The sequence below is a fragment of the Coregonus lavaretus genome (assembly GCF_964263955.1).
Source record: "Coregonus lavaretus genome assembly, chromosome: 25".
NCBI lineage: Eukaryota > Metazoa > Chordata > Actinopteri > Salmoniformes > Salmonidae > Coregonus > Coregonus lavaretus.
In genome coordinates, this window is record NC_140012.1 from 42230271 (window position 1) to 42243992 (window position 13722).

General features: G+C 41.4%; 1 protein-coding gene across 1 annotated transcript; it reads right to left on the reverse strand.

Annotated features, from left to right (window-relative positions):
• Positions 1 to 2199: 2199 nt before the first annotated feature.
• Positions 2200 to 4638, reverse strand: LOC311100624 (zinc finger protein 503-like). The gene is made up of 2 exons (XM_084141550.1): positions 4159 to 4638; positions 2200 to 3814 (listed from the first exon to the last, which is right to left on the reverse strand). Exons 1-2 carry the CDS (start codon positions 4411 to 4413, stop codon positions 2384 to 2386), a joined length of 1686 nt encoding a protein of 561 aa, XP_083997676.1. The 5' UTR covers positions 4414 to 4638; the 3' UTR covers positions 2200 to 2383.
• Positions 4639 to 13722: the final 9084 nt, after the last annotated feature.

The window sequence follows — 13722 nt, forward strand, 5'->3', positions numbered from 1 at the left end:
TTCCATGCTATTTGCTTCATAGGGCTTCAATACTGCAATCACAAAAGCTGCTTAAATATCTCACATTGGGTGTCATTATAAATCATTGTTTAGCACAGCTGCCATTTATTTCATTTTGCCAATTATTTCATTGTTCATAAAATAAGGTGTGATCTCATAATTTAACTGGAAGGATTAAAATGCTTATTTTTATAAATCATTTGGCAATGTTTAAATGAATTAATCCAGTGTTGTATGCATTTAATTTATGTGTTTATATTGACATACATCATATTGATGTGGGAAACACACACAGACACAGACACACACACACACACACACACACACAGTAATTATATATAACAGTCGTAATGTTGCCTAATGTATAAGTGGAAATAGGTGTGCAGCCTGACGCCTAGTTGCCTGACGTCTGCGTGCATATAGGCCTACTGTGGGTAACGATGCATCAGCTGCGGCGCCGTCCCTTTCTTCGGGAGCAGGACTGAGAGGTTTTAGTTTTCCAGATTGTAGAATCATAAAACAAGTGGAACCCCTTCCATAGTGTATTATGTAATAGCATTACAATCCTCTCAAAACAGTATAGGCCTACACTTGATGTGCCTTCTTGATGGTAGTAGCCTATAAGTATTATCGGGCAGCTATAGACTATTTCACCCGCATGTTGGTTTCTTAGTTGAGTGCCTCGGATATTGATCTGTGCAAGGATTGTATCGAAAATACATGCGTACTTATGGAGTGGTCTATCTGATTTAACCTATTGTGTTCTCCATAATTTGATTGACATTCAATAACCGTAGTTTGAAAATATAAACGTGTGTTGGCTTGTCCCATATGGTAGGCTATGGAGCAATGCAGCCAGCAAAAAAATCTTCCAGAACGCGTCGTTTTTCTTTAAAACAAGTTGATGAAGAAAAATATTTAAACGCAACGGACTACAACCGCCACAATCTAAAACATAACGCCATAACCTAAAACATGACAGCATTTTTGTAGAATAAAGAGTTTTGACTTTAGGATAAATTAGATGATGTGTTCAGATCATATAGCCAATATTGCGCCCTATACACAGTAGCCTAAACAGAAATATTTACCCTAACAAAAAGAATAGGCCTAATTGTTTTTATAGCAAATTTATAAATGTATCTAATCTCACTTCTCTGTTATGAAAAACTCTCTATGCCCAGAAAAATATGTCCAAAGGGAATCCTGCGAGATGAAAAGTAGACGCAAAACAATCATTCGTGTTCTATGGGGTGTTACTTTTTACGATCGATTGTTCTGTCACAACGTGCTGCTGAAATTGCATGTTTTACATATAACTGCACACGCGGATAACTTCCTTATTCTGATTTAATCTGACTGAGACCGTCATTTGTTCGAAGGTGTAGGCTAAATATAATTTAAAAAATAAAATTAAAAAATACTCCATTTTCTAATGGCATGTTGAAATTAATATCAGATAGATTATTAGGCTACCGCCTAAATTAATCTAACAATAAATGACTCTATTGCACATCGAGTGGCGAAATACATTTGTGTCAGATCACTGTAGCCTAGCCTGCAATTTGGCTTACTTATTTAAATATATATTTTGCAGTCTTAAAGGTATCGAAATGTGAATAAAATGTGATTCGAATAAAATGTTACTAAAATGTAGTTTATATGGCACAGACTTAAAACGGAAATAGGCCCTACACACGTCTTAAAATCAATTAAATTGCGTCGATTTTTAACAGACCAATGATGCTCATGTCTCACATACTCAAGTGTTAATCATGAAGTAATCAAGCCATTTTTAGGTCGAATTATTTATTCCATAAACAACCTACCAGGTTCATAAACCTGATTTAGCTTGTGGAATTAATAATGTAATTTATGAAGAAATATGAGATAGCCCAATTTACCAGAAAATTATCTAAACATGTCATTCTAAGGTATAGTTTAATGTGGAAAGGTTATTTGCGATGTGGCCCACCAGACATCAAAATAGGCTACCACTTTCCGATGAAAAACACAATAAAAAAATAAGGAATAGGCCTGCAGGCCTTTTGTATGTAGGAAACATACAACTCCTCAAAATAAGCATTTCAAAAACAACATACTCACTGCCTTGTAATGTCAATGTAACGTCAAGATGGCGTCATCCAATATATCCTACATCTTTAATTGTAAGAAAAAGAATGCACCTTGAGCTTCTTACCAATTATATTATAATGACTTTATTTTTGTCACGCTTGGAGCTATCGCAAATAAATACATTGAGCCCACGGATCCCGTCCTGCATGAAATACAACCAATATAAAGTAATGTAGGCCTAAAATCTCCTTTATAAATGTATAGTTATTGTCCGTCTGTCTGCCTGCCTGCATCTTCTACTGGTATGCTAATGGTATCCTAATGCGGATGCCGTGGTGAGTCTCTGTCCGTACAAGGCATAGGGAGAGTAATATGAACCTGTGGCAGCGGGCATCTGAACCGACGCGCCGGGGGGCAGGGGGCTCTTTGAATAGGGGTGATAGCGCGTGCTCAGTCCCAGAGGATGATGCGGGCTCCTGAGTGTGAGCGTTCCAGGGCTGCCCGGGGTGCCGTTCGGGGGCATGTGCATATGGCAAGCCATGGCGGCCGCGGCTGCGTTGGCTAACGAAGATGAACCCGGGTACCCTGATATCAACTTCTCCGTCCCCGCAAAAGCAGTGTGAGTCCTTAGGTGATTTAGAAGCTCTTCTGAGGAAGAAAAACGCTTGTCACAAGGTCCGTTAGCCGACACCCAATTACAGACGTGTGGCAGAGGGTCATTTGGGAGCATAAAGCCATAGGGATATAACGGGTGTCCAGCAAAAGATGGCGGCGAGGAATGCACGCTGTGCAAAGGGTGAGTTGGGTACATGAGAGGGTATCCTGACTTCAAAGCCGAGGATTCATGGCACTGAGAGGCACCGGAAGCACCGGATAAGTGGCTCGGGCAGTGGTAACTCAGGCAGTACGGGTCTCTGCACAGGCTAGCAGACATTAGAGACGGAGGAGAAGCCCTGGACAAGGGGCTCCCAGCCTTACTGCACTGAAGTTGGCTGGCAGCGGCAAACTGAGCACTGAGTAGTTGACTGCTAGATTTCGTCGGATCTAAAGTCATTCCATGAGGGAGAAAGTGTTGGGGATAGCCTGCATACGCACCCGCTAAACTTCCAGGGTAGGACATGCCGGAATGCGGTAGGGGAAAAACACTGTGACCAGGTTTGTAGGGGGAGACGGGCGCTACGAGTCCTCCTGAACCCAGAACAGATGATGACGAGGAGACAGATGTGAGTGAGTCTGATGTGATAGCCTTTGATCCAGAGGTGTTCTCCTGGCGTTGGTTAACCTCACCATTAATCCCACATATCCGTCTGTGACTGCCGCTGCCCTCCGTTGTACCGTTTTTATTGCTATCAAATTCCTTCTTATTTTCCTCCGTGTCTCCCTGCTTACCATCTGACGGCAGCGGAGACACAGAGTGGCAGGAGCTGGGGCTGCCTGTCCTGGGGGTGAACGGCTGACAGGTGGCGCTAGGCACTCGGAAACTAACTTTATCTCCACTCAGACTGCCACTGCCGAACGAGGAGTCCTTGTTCTTCTCCGATGATTTGGAGTAGGGTTTGAAGCTAGATTTGTCTTCATTTCCAATGTCACTCATTTTTAATGGTGCAGATTTGGTCTCTTTGTCACTAGATCCATTTGAGGTTACGGATGAGAGTTTGGAAGAGGACGGAGGGTCTGGTTTGCCGATTTGAGAGCAGGTCTGTGCTAAGAGAGCCAACGGACTTTTCTTGGCATCCAGCTGCGAAATAAGATAAAATAATACTTATTATTCACGTTTTCACTGTAATGTTTTTTTATTTATGGGGTGTTTAAAAAAGAACCAATATGTTCCTGTTATATATGCAGTATTTTATGCGCCCTTGGAGAACACCACAAAATTACGCACAAGTTTAACACACTGCGCATAGGACTACATTTATCTCCAGTTCATTTTACAATAACAATATGATAATTAACTGATATAGTTACAAGAAAAATTGCCTAATAGTACCAATATAAAAAAAATATGAAGATTCGTTTGTAACTGCCCAAAATCACACTTTAGCTATCCCTATTATATCCCGTAGTATATGTGGTGCTTACCTCGATGGGACTGATAGGGGTTGATGGCAAAGGTTGAAGGTACTCCGGGTGCAAAATATGACCTCCCCGTGCGGTAAGCATTTTCAAAATCTTTATGGGTATACGATTAGCCTGCCGTAAAGGGTCTGAGGGAGAAACGAGGTGAAGAAATGGCTTGTTGATTCTCGCTGCGCCCTTCTCCCCTGAAGAACTGCTCTCCCACACCGGATTCGCGATACTATTTCTCAGAACAGAGAATGCAGGCGATGTGATCATGACCCAATTGTCATTGAAATGGGAGAAAAATACATTTGATGTTCACGAAGAAAAAGAAAACGCATCAAAGTAACATGTTGTTCTATAGCACCGCAGTTCGAAATAAAACCAGTAAATAGATAAACTTCGTATAATCCTTATTAGAGGAGGAGAAGATCAGAACATATCCCGTTAATTTCGCAGCAGGAGTGTGCGGCTGTATCCTTCCTCAGTGTCGCTGTGTGTGAGCGTGTCAGCGGCAGCAGCACGTCTGTGCGCTTGCTCTCTACGTCGGATGTAGAAGAAAAGCTCTTCTCCCTTCAGCAGCGTCTGAATTAGTCTCGAGATTAAAGCCTTTGCCGCCTTCCAATCAAATGAGCCCCCGAGGTGATTGGGAGAGTCAAGGGAATGTGACGTCGCCTCCTCAAACGGGCGTATTATTTATCCGGGAGATATCCTGGGAATTACTTAAACCATGTCCATTGACATAAATAGTCTATTCGTTTTATGGGAAGTGTTGTTGTTGTGAACATGTTATGCATGTAGAATACATGTAATATCAATAAAACCATTCAGTCTGATGACGGTGAAGCAATGTGGAAAACTGATTGGATTTGCAAAAAGTCAGTGATTTTCGTCTTTTTTTTTCACCAAACTTTTAACCTACAGTAAATCCAATGACATTGTGACATGTTTTTTTGATTTCATGTTGAATTCATTTTAGTGGACATCTCAACCAAATGTAAATCAAAACTAGATTTTGTTGAAATGAGGTCTGTGCCCAGTGGGTAGTCTATCTATGTTATAGGATGTTTTAGTTAAGCTTAAAAAACGCCAAACAGAAGATACACTACATTACCAAAAGTATGTGGACACCTCCTCTTCGAATATCTCATTCCAAAATCATGGGCATTAACATGGTCCCCTCTTTGCTGCTAAAACAGCCTCCACCCTTCTGGGAAGGCTTTCCACTAGATGTTGAAACATTGCTGCTGAGACTTGCTTCCATTCAGCCACAAGAGCATTAGTGAGGTCTGGCACTGATGTTGGGCGATTAGGCCTGGCTCGCAGTCGGTGTTCCAATTCATCCCAAAGGAGTTCGATGGGGTTGAGTTCAGGGCTCTGTGCAGGCCAGTTAAGTTCTTCCACACCGATCTCGACAAACCATTTCTGTATGGACCTCGCTTGTTGCTCCTAGACGTTTCCACTTCACAATAACAGCACTTACAGTTGACCTGGGCAGCTCTAGCAGGGCAGTAATGTGACAAACTGACTTGTTAGAAAGGTGTCATCCTATAACGGTGCCACCTTGAAAGTCACTGAGCTCTTCAGTAAGGCCATTCTACTGCCAATGTTTGTCTATGGAGATTGCATGGCGGTGTGCTCGATTTTATACACCTGTCAGCAACGGGTGTGGCTGAAATAGTTGAATCCACTAATTGTAAGGGGTGTCCACATACTTTTGAATAAATCAAATCAAATGTTATTTGTCACATGCACCGAATACAACAGGTGTAGACCTGATCCTACTTCCAATGCCTGAGGTTCCGTTCCAAATGGAACCCTATTCCATATATAGTGCACTACTTTTGACCAAAGCTCTATGGGCCCTGGTCAAAATTTGTGCACTATATAGGGAATAGGGTTCCATTTGGGACGCATACCAATGCCTCTGTCTAAAGTAGACAACTCTCATGTCATCATATTTCACCAACACTGAAGAATGACATATTCGATTAGGCAGCGCAGCTCCAAGGACAGTAATTCAGGATTTATAGAAAATAGAAAATATATTTTCGGGTTTTGAGTTGACAAGTGCACAATGTTTGTTTATATTGACTGTGGTTCAAAAAACATTTATTCACATGTTTTTATTCTCTCATAATATTGTAAAATGTCGCCTTTTATTGATTGTCTTTTCATTAGGCCAATGTGCCAGAATTCAAATATGACAACTGGAGAAAATTAAGGACTGACGCAAAAAGTCCCAAACATATCAAACTCATTATTTTCTATTTATCTGAAGGGTAACCCTAAAATCAATAGTTTGATTTAGTTTAGATTGAGCTACTCAATTTGCCCAATCAAAATGATGATAAACATAAATTGTCACATCTAAACAAGATATTATGAATGCAAACCGCCCTATAGGATAATTTCCCCTGACAACTTGCCTGTTACATTCGACCAATTATACAAGCTAAACGGCTCAAAAACGATTTGTCATTCATAGCGTAATATCACCTTATTTAAGTGTCCAGCTTGATCAGAAACAAAAATAAACATATGCGAGTGATAAAAAAAAAAAAAGATAACAGGGTTGCTCTTTTCGGCAACGGCTGTCAGGCTCCCAACACAGCGCATGAGTTATTAGGGAGTAGAAGGGCGACCATACAGTTCCAACGTCAAGCAAATATTCATTTTATTGTCCACGTGATGGATAGCCCACTGCGCCAGACACCAATTACTCGGCATTATCCTTAAACGGGAACATATTGACATTCAAATATATCGTTTGAAACCCCTACCCATATTTCACACCAGTGATGTGTTTATGGATCACTCCCTACATGATGCAAATATAATTATTTATAATTATTTACAGCACAGACTCTCCATAGAGATCTTTCACCACTTTTCTGAGGACAGTCACGGTGGTTGGAGACTGATGCAGTATTGGTAACGGATTCTCTCATACAATATAGGCATATCGGAGCAATTAGCTAAACTGCAGAGAACTTCAGGAGGGGGAATTAGTTAAACTGCAGAGACCTTCAGGAGGGGGAATTAGTTAAACTGCAGAGACCTTCAGGAGGGGGAATTAGTTAAACTGCAGAGACCTTCAGGAGGAGCAATTAGCTAAACTGCAGAGACCTTCAGGAGGAGCAATTAGCTAAACTGCAGAGACTTTCAGGAGGAGCAATTAGCTAAACAGCAGAGACCTTCAGTAGGAGCAATTAGCTAATCAGCAGATACCTTCACTAGGAGCAATTAGCTAAACAGCAGATACCTTCAGGAGGGGGAATTAGTGAAACTGCAGAGACCTTCAGGAGGAGCAATTAGCTAAACAGCAGAGACCTTCAGGAGGAGCAATTAGCTAAACTGCAGAGACTTCCAGGAGGAGCAATTAGCTAAACAGCAGAGACCTTCAGGAAGAGCAATTAGCTAAACAGCAGAGACCTTCAGGAGGAGCAATTAGTTAAACAGCAGAGACCTTCAGGAGGAGCAATTAGCTAAACTGCAGAGACTTTCAGGAGGAGCAATTAGCTAATCAGCAGATTCCTTCAGGAGGAGCAATTAGCTAAACAGCAGAGATCTTCAGGAGGAGCAATTAGCTAAACTGCAGAGACCTTCAGGAGGAGCAATTAGCTAAACAGCAGAGATCTTCAGGAGGAGCAATTAGCTAAACTGCAGAGACCTTCAGGAGGAGCAATTAGCTAAACTGCAGAGACCTTCAGGAGGAGCAATTAGCTAAACAGCAGAGACCTTCAGGAGGAGCAATTAGCTAAACAGCAGAGACCTTCACTAGGAGCAATTTGAGGAGATGAAGCCATAAATGATAAATTCACATTTTATTATATAGGCTCTTAATATCCATGAGCTGGATTGTCTCCTCCACTCTGTTAGAGACAATATCATTTTTTAAACAATTGGTTTAATTACCAGGGGAACTTATTGAAGATAGTCATTATTATGACTGTAGTCATGCATTGTACATAACCCTACAGACATATTTACATTTTAGTCATTTAGCAGACGCTCTTATCCAGAGTGACTTACAGTTAGTGAGTGCATAATTTTTTTCATACTGGCCCCCCATGGGAATCGAACCCACAACCCTGACGTTGCAAACGCCATGCTCTACCAACTGAGCTACACGGGGCCTATAAGTGCAAATATGATTTACAGCAGTTTTATTGCTATTCATGAGTACTGTAGACGTTCATTTGTTCTCAACTCAGGAAGTCTCTATTCTCCCAATTAACGTCAAACATGCAACGGAACACACACATTCAACTTATCCCGTGCTGTAGTGATGTTTACACACCCTTCATGCAATTCCAATGACAAAGTTGTTTGTTATTTACAGAATAATGACCCAATGAATAATGACTCCTCTATAAATAAATTGTTGTTTTTATCAATGTAAACATATTCTACCTTGACTATCGTTGAACTGTAGTGTTATCTACTAACATATCTTTGTCTGCCACCTTGAAATATTTATGAAATAGCAACAAGGCTTAATGCCTCTATAACAAATACATGTATTAGAATCATCTTAATATAATGTGTCTGTAATTTCACTGAAGGATCTATCGAAGATCCCCTGACTATCAGAGCTAAGCCCTGATGTGTCTGAATAAAGAATCAGGGCCGGTTTCCCTAAAGCATCTTCAGGCTGAGTTCATCATTAAAACCATTGAGCTCAATGGTGAAGGCTAAGTTCATCGTTAGAACCATTGAGCTCAATGGTGAAGGCTAAGTTCATCGTTAGAACCATTGAGCTCAATGGTGAAGGCTATGTTCATCGTTAGAAACATTGAGCTCAATGGTGAAGGCTAAGTTCATCGTTAGAACCATTGAGCTCAATGGTGAAGGCTAAGTTCATCGTTAGAGCCATTGAGCTCAGTGGTGAAGGCTAAGTTCATCGTTAGAGCCATTGAGCTCAATGGTGAAGGCTACGTTCATCTCAGCAGACAGATAGACAGACAGAGAGACAGACAGACAGGCAGGCAGACAGACTACTGGGTCTGACAGGTGAAAAGAGGAGCTGATGGTTAGAAGGTGTTATTGTTTCATACCTCCGTTCCTCGCCTGTCAGTGTCAGGTGGTGCAGGGCAGAGTAGAACACACAGAGGCCCTAACTCTTTGTCACATGGAAGTGGTCCTAAGCAGTTCAAATACTATTTGAAATTCTTTCAAATACTTTATCTGCGCTTGATTGAGCTTGCCTGGCTTAATGGAGCCGACAGAATAGTCCAAAAAACTGGACGGCTACTCATATGACACTCCAGGTAGGCTAAAGCAAATTCTCAATGTGTTTGATCCCAGGGTTGACTCTTTGTCACATGGAAGCGGTCCTAAGAGTTATCCGTTCCAGGGCCTGGGACTGAGTTGGGATAGAAATTGCTCCTGTTTAATTGATTGGCTTTGCGCTGAGGGCTGTCACATTAATAATGGTTAAGTACGTGACCCTACCGTGTCACACAGATTGGCGTGCTTATCAGGAAATTAAAACCCCTAACTGGGGTGTCTTTGGAGCCATGGCAGCATTGATACCCTATTCCCTATTTAGTGCACTACTTTTGATCAGGGCCAATAGGGCTCTGTTCAATAGTAGTGCACTATTTAGGGAATAGGGTGCCATTTTTAGGGTGCTATTTATAGAATAGGGTGCCATTAGGATGCCATTTTCACAGGTGTAGCCTGATCAAATCTAAAGTGACAATGACGCATTTTTTAATATTCTGATTACCTGTTCGTTTCATTTCTACAAAGTAAATATTTCAGTTCCTCTTTAATTCAATATGCCATCATAAACTGGTCATAATGGATTCTAAAAGCAGTGTTTTTATGTTGGGTCTGTTTTAGTGATGTCTGCCTTGTTGTGGATCTGTTGTAACGGAATATATAGTTTGGAATGGATACTCCTCTCAATCCTAAACGTTGTGGAATGTGACTAGTTGATTCAAATCCGTTTAATGTTTGTTTTGTGTTTGTAATTAGGCAGATGCCTTCCCTGATTAGGTTCTGAGTGAGCCTCTTGGTATTTGAAGTGCATATTTGCTCTTGTCTGTTACCAACGTGTAAATGGACTCCTCCTCGGCCCATGTTTCATTTTGTAGATTGTTGTAATATGTAGTTTGACTAAGCTGTGTTATAGTGTATGTTGGCGACCTACGTTGATATCACAGGACATCTGCAGTGCTGTCACGGCTTCCTCCGAAGCTGCCTCCCCTCCTTGTTCGGGCAGGCTTCGGCTTTCGTCGTCACCGGCCTTCTAGCCACTGCCGCTCCATATCTCATCATTCCATCTCTCTTGTCTTGTCAATTACACACACCTGGTTCATATTCCCCTCATTAGTACGTGTATAAGTGTTCCCTCTGCCCCCTTGTCCTAGTGGGTGATTGTTCATTGTGAGGATTAGTAGCTTGGTTGAGCTCAGTATTTTGTATTGCCGGGGTATTTTCCCCGTGTGCATGTTTGTTCCAGTGCGCCTGTTTTGCGCACTGGACTGGTTACGCTGGATTACGGAATAAACTCTGTATACCGTGATTTACCCTCCTGCGCCTGACTCCTTCAAATCACGCATCACAAGTGCACTACCTCTGAAATAAGAAAGCACACTTTAAACACATACTGCGTGCATCCCAAATGGAACCCTAGTCCCTGTAGTGCGCTAACTGACCAGAGTCCGGTCAAAGCAGTGCACTATATACAAAATAAGGCAGACTACTGGATTCACTGTATGTTTATTTTTTTTTATATACAGGTGCTAGTCTAGAATGTTCCTGGATTATGCATTGTTTGATCATCGAGAACAAAGGTTGAGGTTTGTCAATATGTTTTAAGTATGGAACTACAGTCCTGAATTAACCGGAAATAGGCTAAGGATAAACTAGATAAAGCCTGACTACAATAACCATTATGAGAGGGTATATACTGACTACAATAACCATTATGAGAGGGTATATACTGACTACAATAACCATTATGAGAGGGTATATACTGACTACAATAACCATTATGAGAGGGTATATACTGACTACAATAAACATTATGAGAGGGTATATACTGACTACAATAACCATTATGAGAGGGTATATACTGACTACAATAACCATTATGAGAGGGTATATACTGACTACAATAAACATTATGAGAGGGTATATACTGACTACAATAACCATTATGAGAGGGTATATACTGACTACAATAACCATTATGAGAGGGTATATACTGACTACAATAAACATTATGAGAGGGTATATACTGACTACAATAACCATTATGAGAGGGTATATACTGACTACAATAACCATTATGAGAGGGTATATACTGACTACAATAACCATTATGAGAGGGTATATACTGACTACAATAACCATTATGAGAGGGTATATACTGACTACAATAACCATTATGAGAGGGTATATACTGACTACAATAACCATTATGAGAGGGTATATACTGACTACAATAAACATTATGAGAGGGTATATACTGACTACAATAACCATTATGAGAGGGTATATACTGACTACAATAACCATTATGAGAGGGTATATACTGACTACAATAACCATTATGAGAGGGTATATACTGACTACAATAACCATTATGAGAGGGTATATACTGACTACAATAACCATTATGAGAGGGTATATACTGACTACAATAACCATTATGAGAGGGTATATACTGACTACAATAACCATTATGAGAGGGTATATACTGACTACAATAACCATTATGAGAGGGTATATACTGACTACAATAAACATTATGAGAGGGTATATACTGACTACAATAACCATTATGAGAGGGTATATACTGACTACAATAACCATTATGAGAGGGTATATACTGACTACAATAACCATTATAAGAGGGTACAGTGCATTCCAGAAGTATTCAGAACCCTTCCCTTTTTCAACATTTTGTTACAAAACAGCCTTATTCTAAAATTTATTAAATACATGTTTCCTCATCAATCTACACACAATACCCCAGAATGACAACGCAAAACAGGTTTTTAGACATTTTTGCAAATGTATTAAAAACAGAAATACCTTATTACGTAAGTATTCAGACCCTTTGCTATGAGACTCGAAATTGAGCTCAGGTGCATCCTGTTTCCATTGATCATCCTTGAGATGTTTCTACAACTTGATTGGAGTCCAGCTGTGGTAAATTCAATTGATTGGACATGATTTGGAAAGGCACACACCTGTCTATATAAGGTCCCACAGTTGACAGTGCATGTCAGAGCAAAAACCAAGCCATGAGGTCGAAGGAATTGTCCGTAGAGCTCCGAGACAGGATTGTGTCGAGGCACATATCTGGGGAAGGGTACCACAACATTTCTGCAGCATTGAAGGTCCCCAAGAACACAGTAGCCTCCATCATTCTTAAATGGAAGAAGTTTGTAACCACCAAGACTCTTCTTAGAGCTGGCCGCCCGGCCAAACTGAGCAATCGGGGGAGAAGGGCCTTGGTCAGGGAGGTGACCAAGAACCCGATGGTCACCCTGACAGAACTCCAGATTTCCTCTGTGGATATGGGAGAACCTTTCAGAAGGACAACCATCTCTCCAGTACTCCACCAATCAGGCCTTTATGGTAGAGTGGCCAGACGGAAGCCACTCCTCAGTAAAAGGCACATGACAGCCCGCTTGGAGTTTGCCAAAAGGCACCTAAAGGACTCTCAGACCATGAGAAACAAGATTCTCTGGTCTGATGAAACCAAGATTGAACTCTTTGGCCTGAATGCCAAGCGTTACGTCTGGAGGAAACCTTGCACCATCCCTACGGTGAAGCATGGTGGTGGCAGCATCATGCTGTAGAGATGTTTTTCAGTGGCAGGGACTGGGAGACTAGTCAAGATCGAGGGAAAGATGAATGGAGCAAAGTACAGAGAGATCCTTGATGAACACCTGCTCCAGAGCGCTCAGGACCTCAGACTGGGGCGAAGGTTCACCTTCCAACAGGACAATGACCTTAAGCACACAGCCAAAACAACGCAGGAGTGGCTTCGGGACAAGTCTCTGAATGTCCTTGAGTGGCCCAGCCAGAGCCCGGACTTGAACCCGAATGACCATCTCTGGAGAGAACTGAAAATAGCTGTGTAGCGACGCTCCCCATCCAACCTGACAGAGCTTGAGGTTCTGCAGAGAAGAATGGGAGAAACTCCCCAAAAACAGGTGTGCCAAGCTTGTAGAGTCATACCGAAGAAGACTCTAGGCTGTAATCCCTGCCAAAGGTGGTTCAACAAAGTGCTGAGTAAAGGGTCTGAGTTTTACTTTGTCATTATGGGGTATTGATGAGGGAAAAAAACCAAAATGTGGAAAAAGTCAAGTGGTCTGAATACTTTCCGAATGCACTGTATATACTGACTACAATAACCATGTCTTTAAATGTGTGAATTCGACTCTGAGTTAGGAGATACCTTTCAATGTTAAATGGCAAGGAACTAGACTGCTTTCTTCTGTTCTCCACCCAAAGACAAAAAAAACATCACAGAAGCTGTCAGGGAAAAGGTTGGGAGAATGTGTCAGAAAGTATTATAGATTTTAGGCGTCAGGACGTTTCAGATAGTTAGAGAAC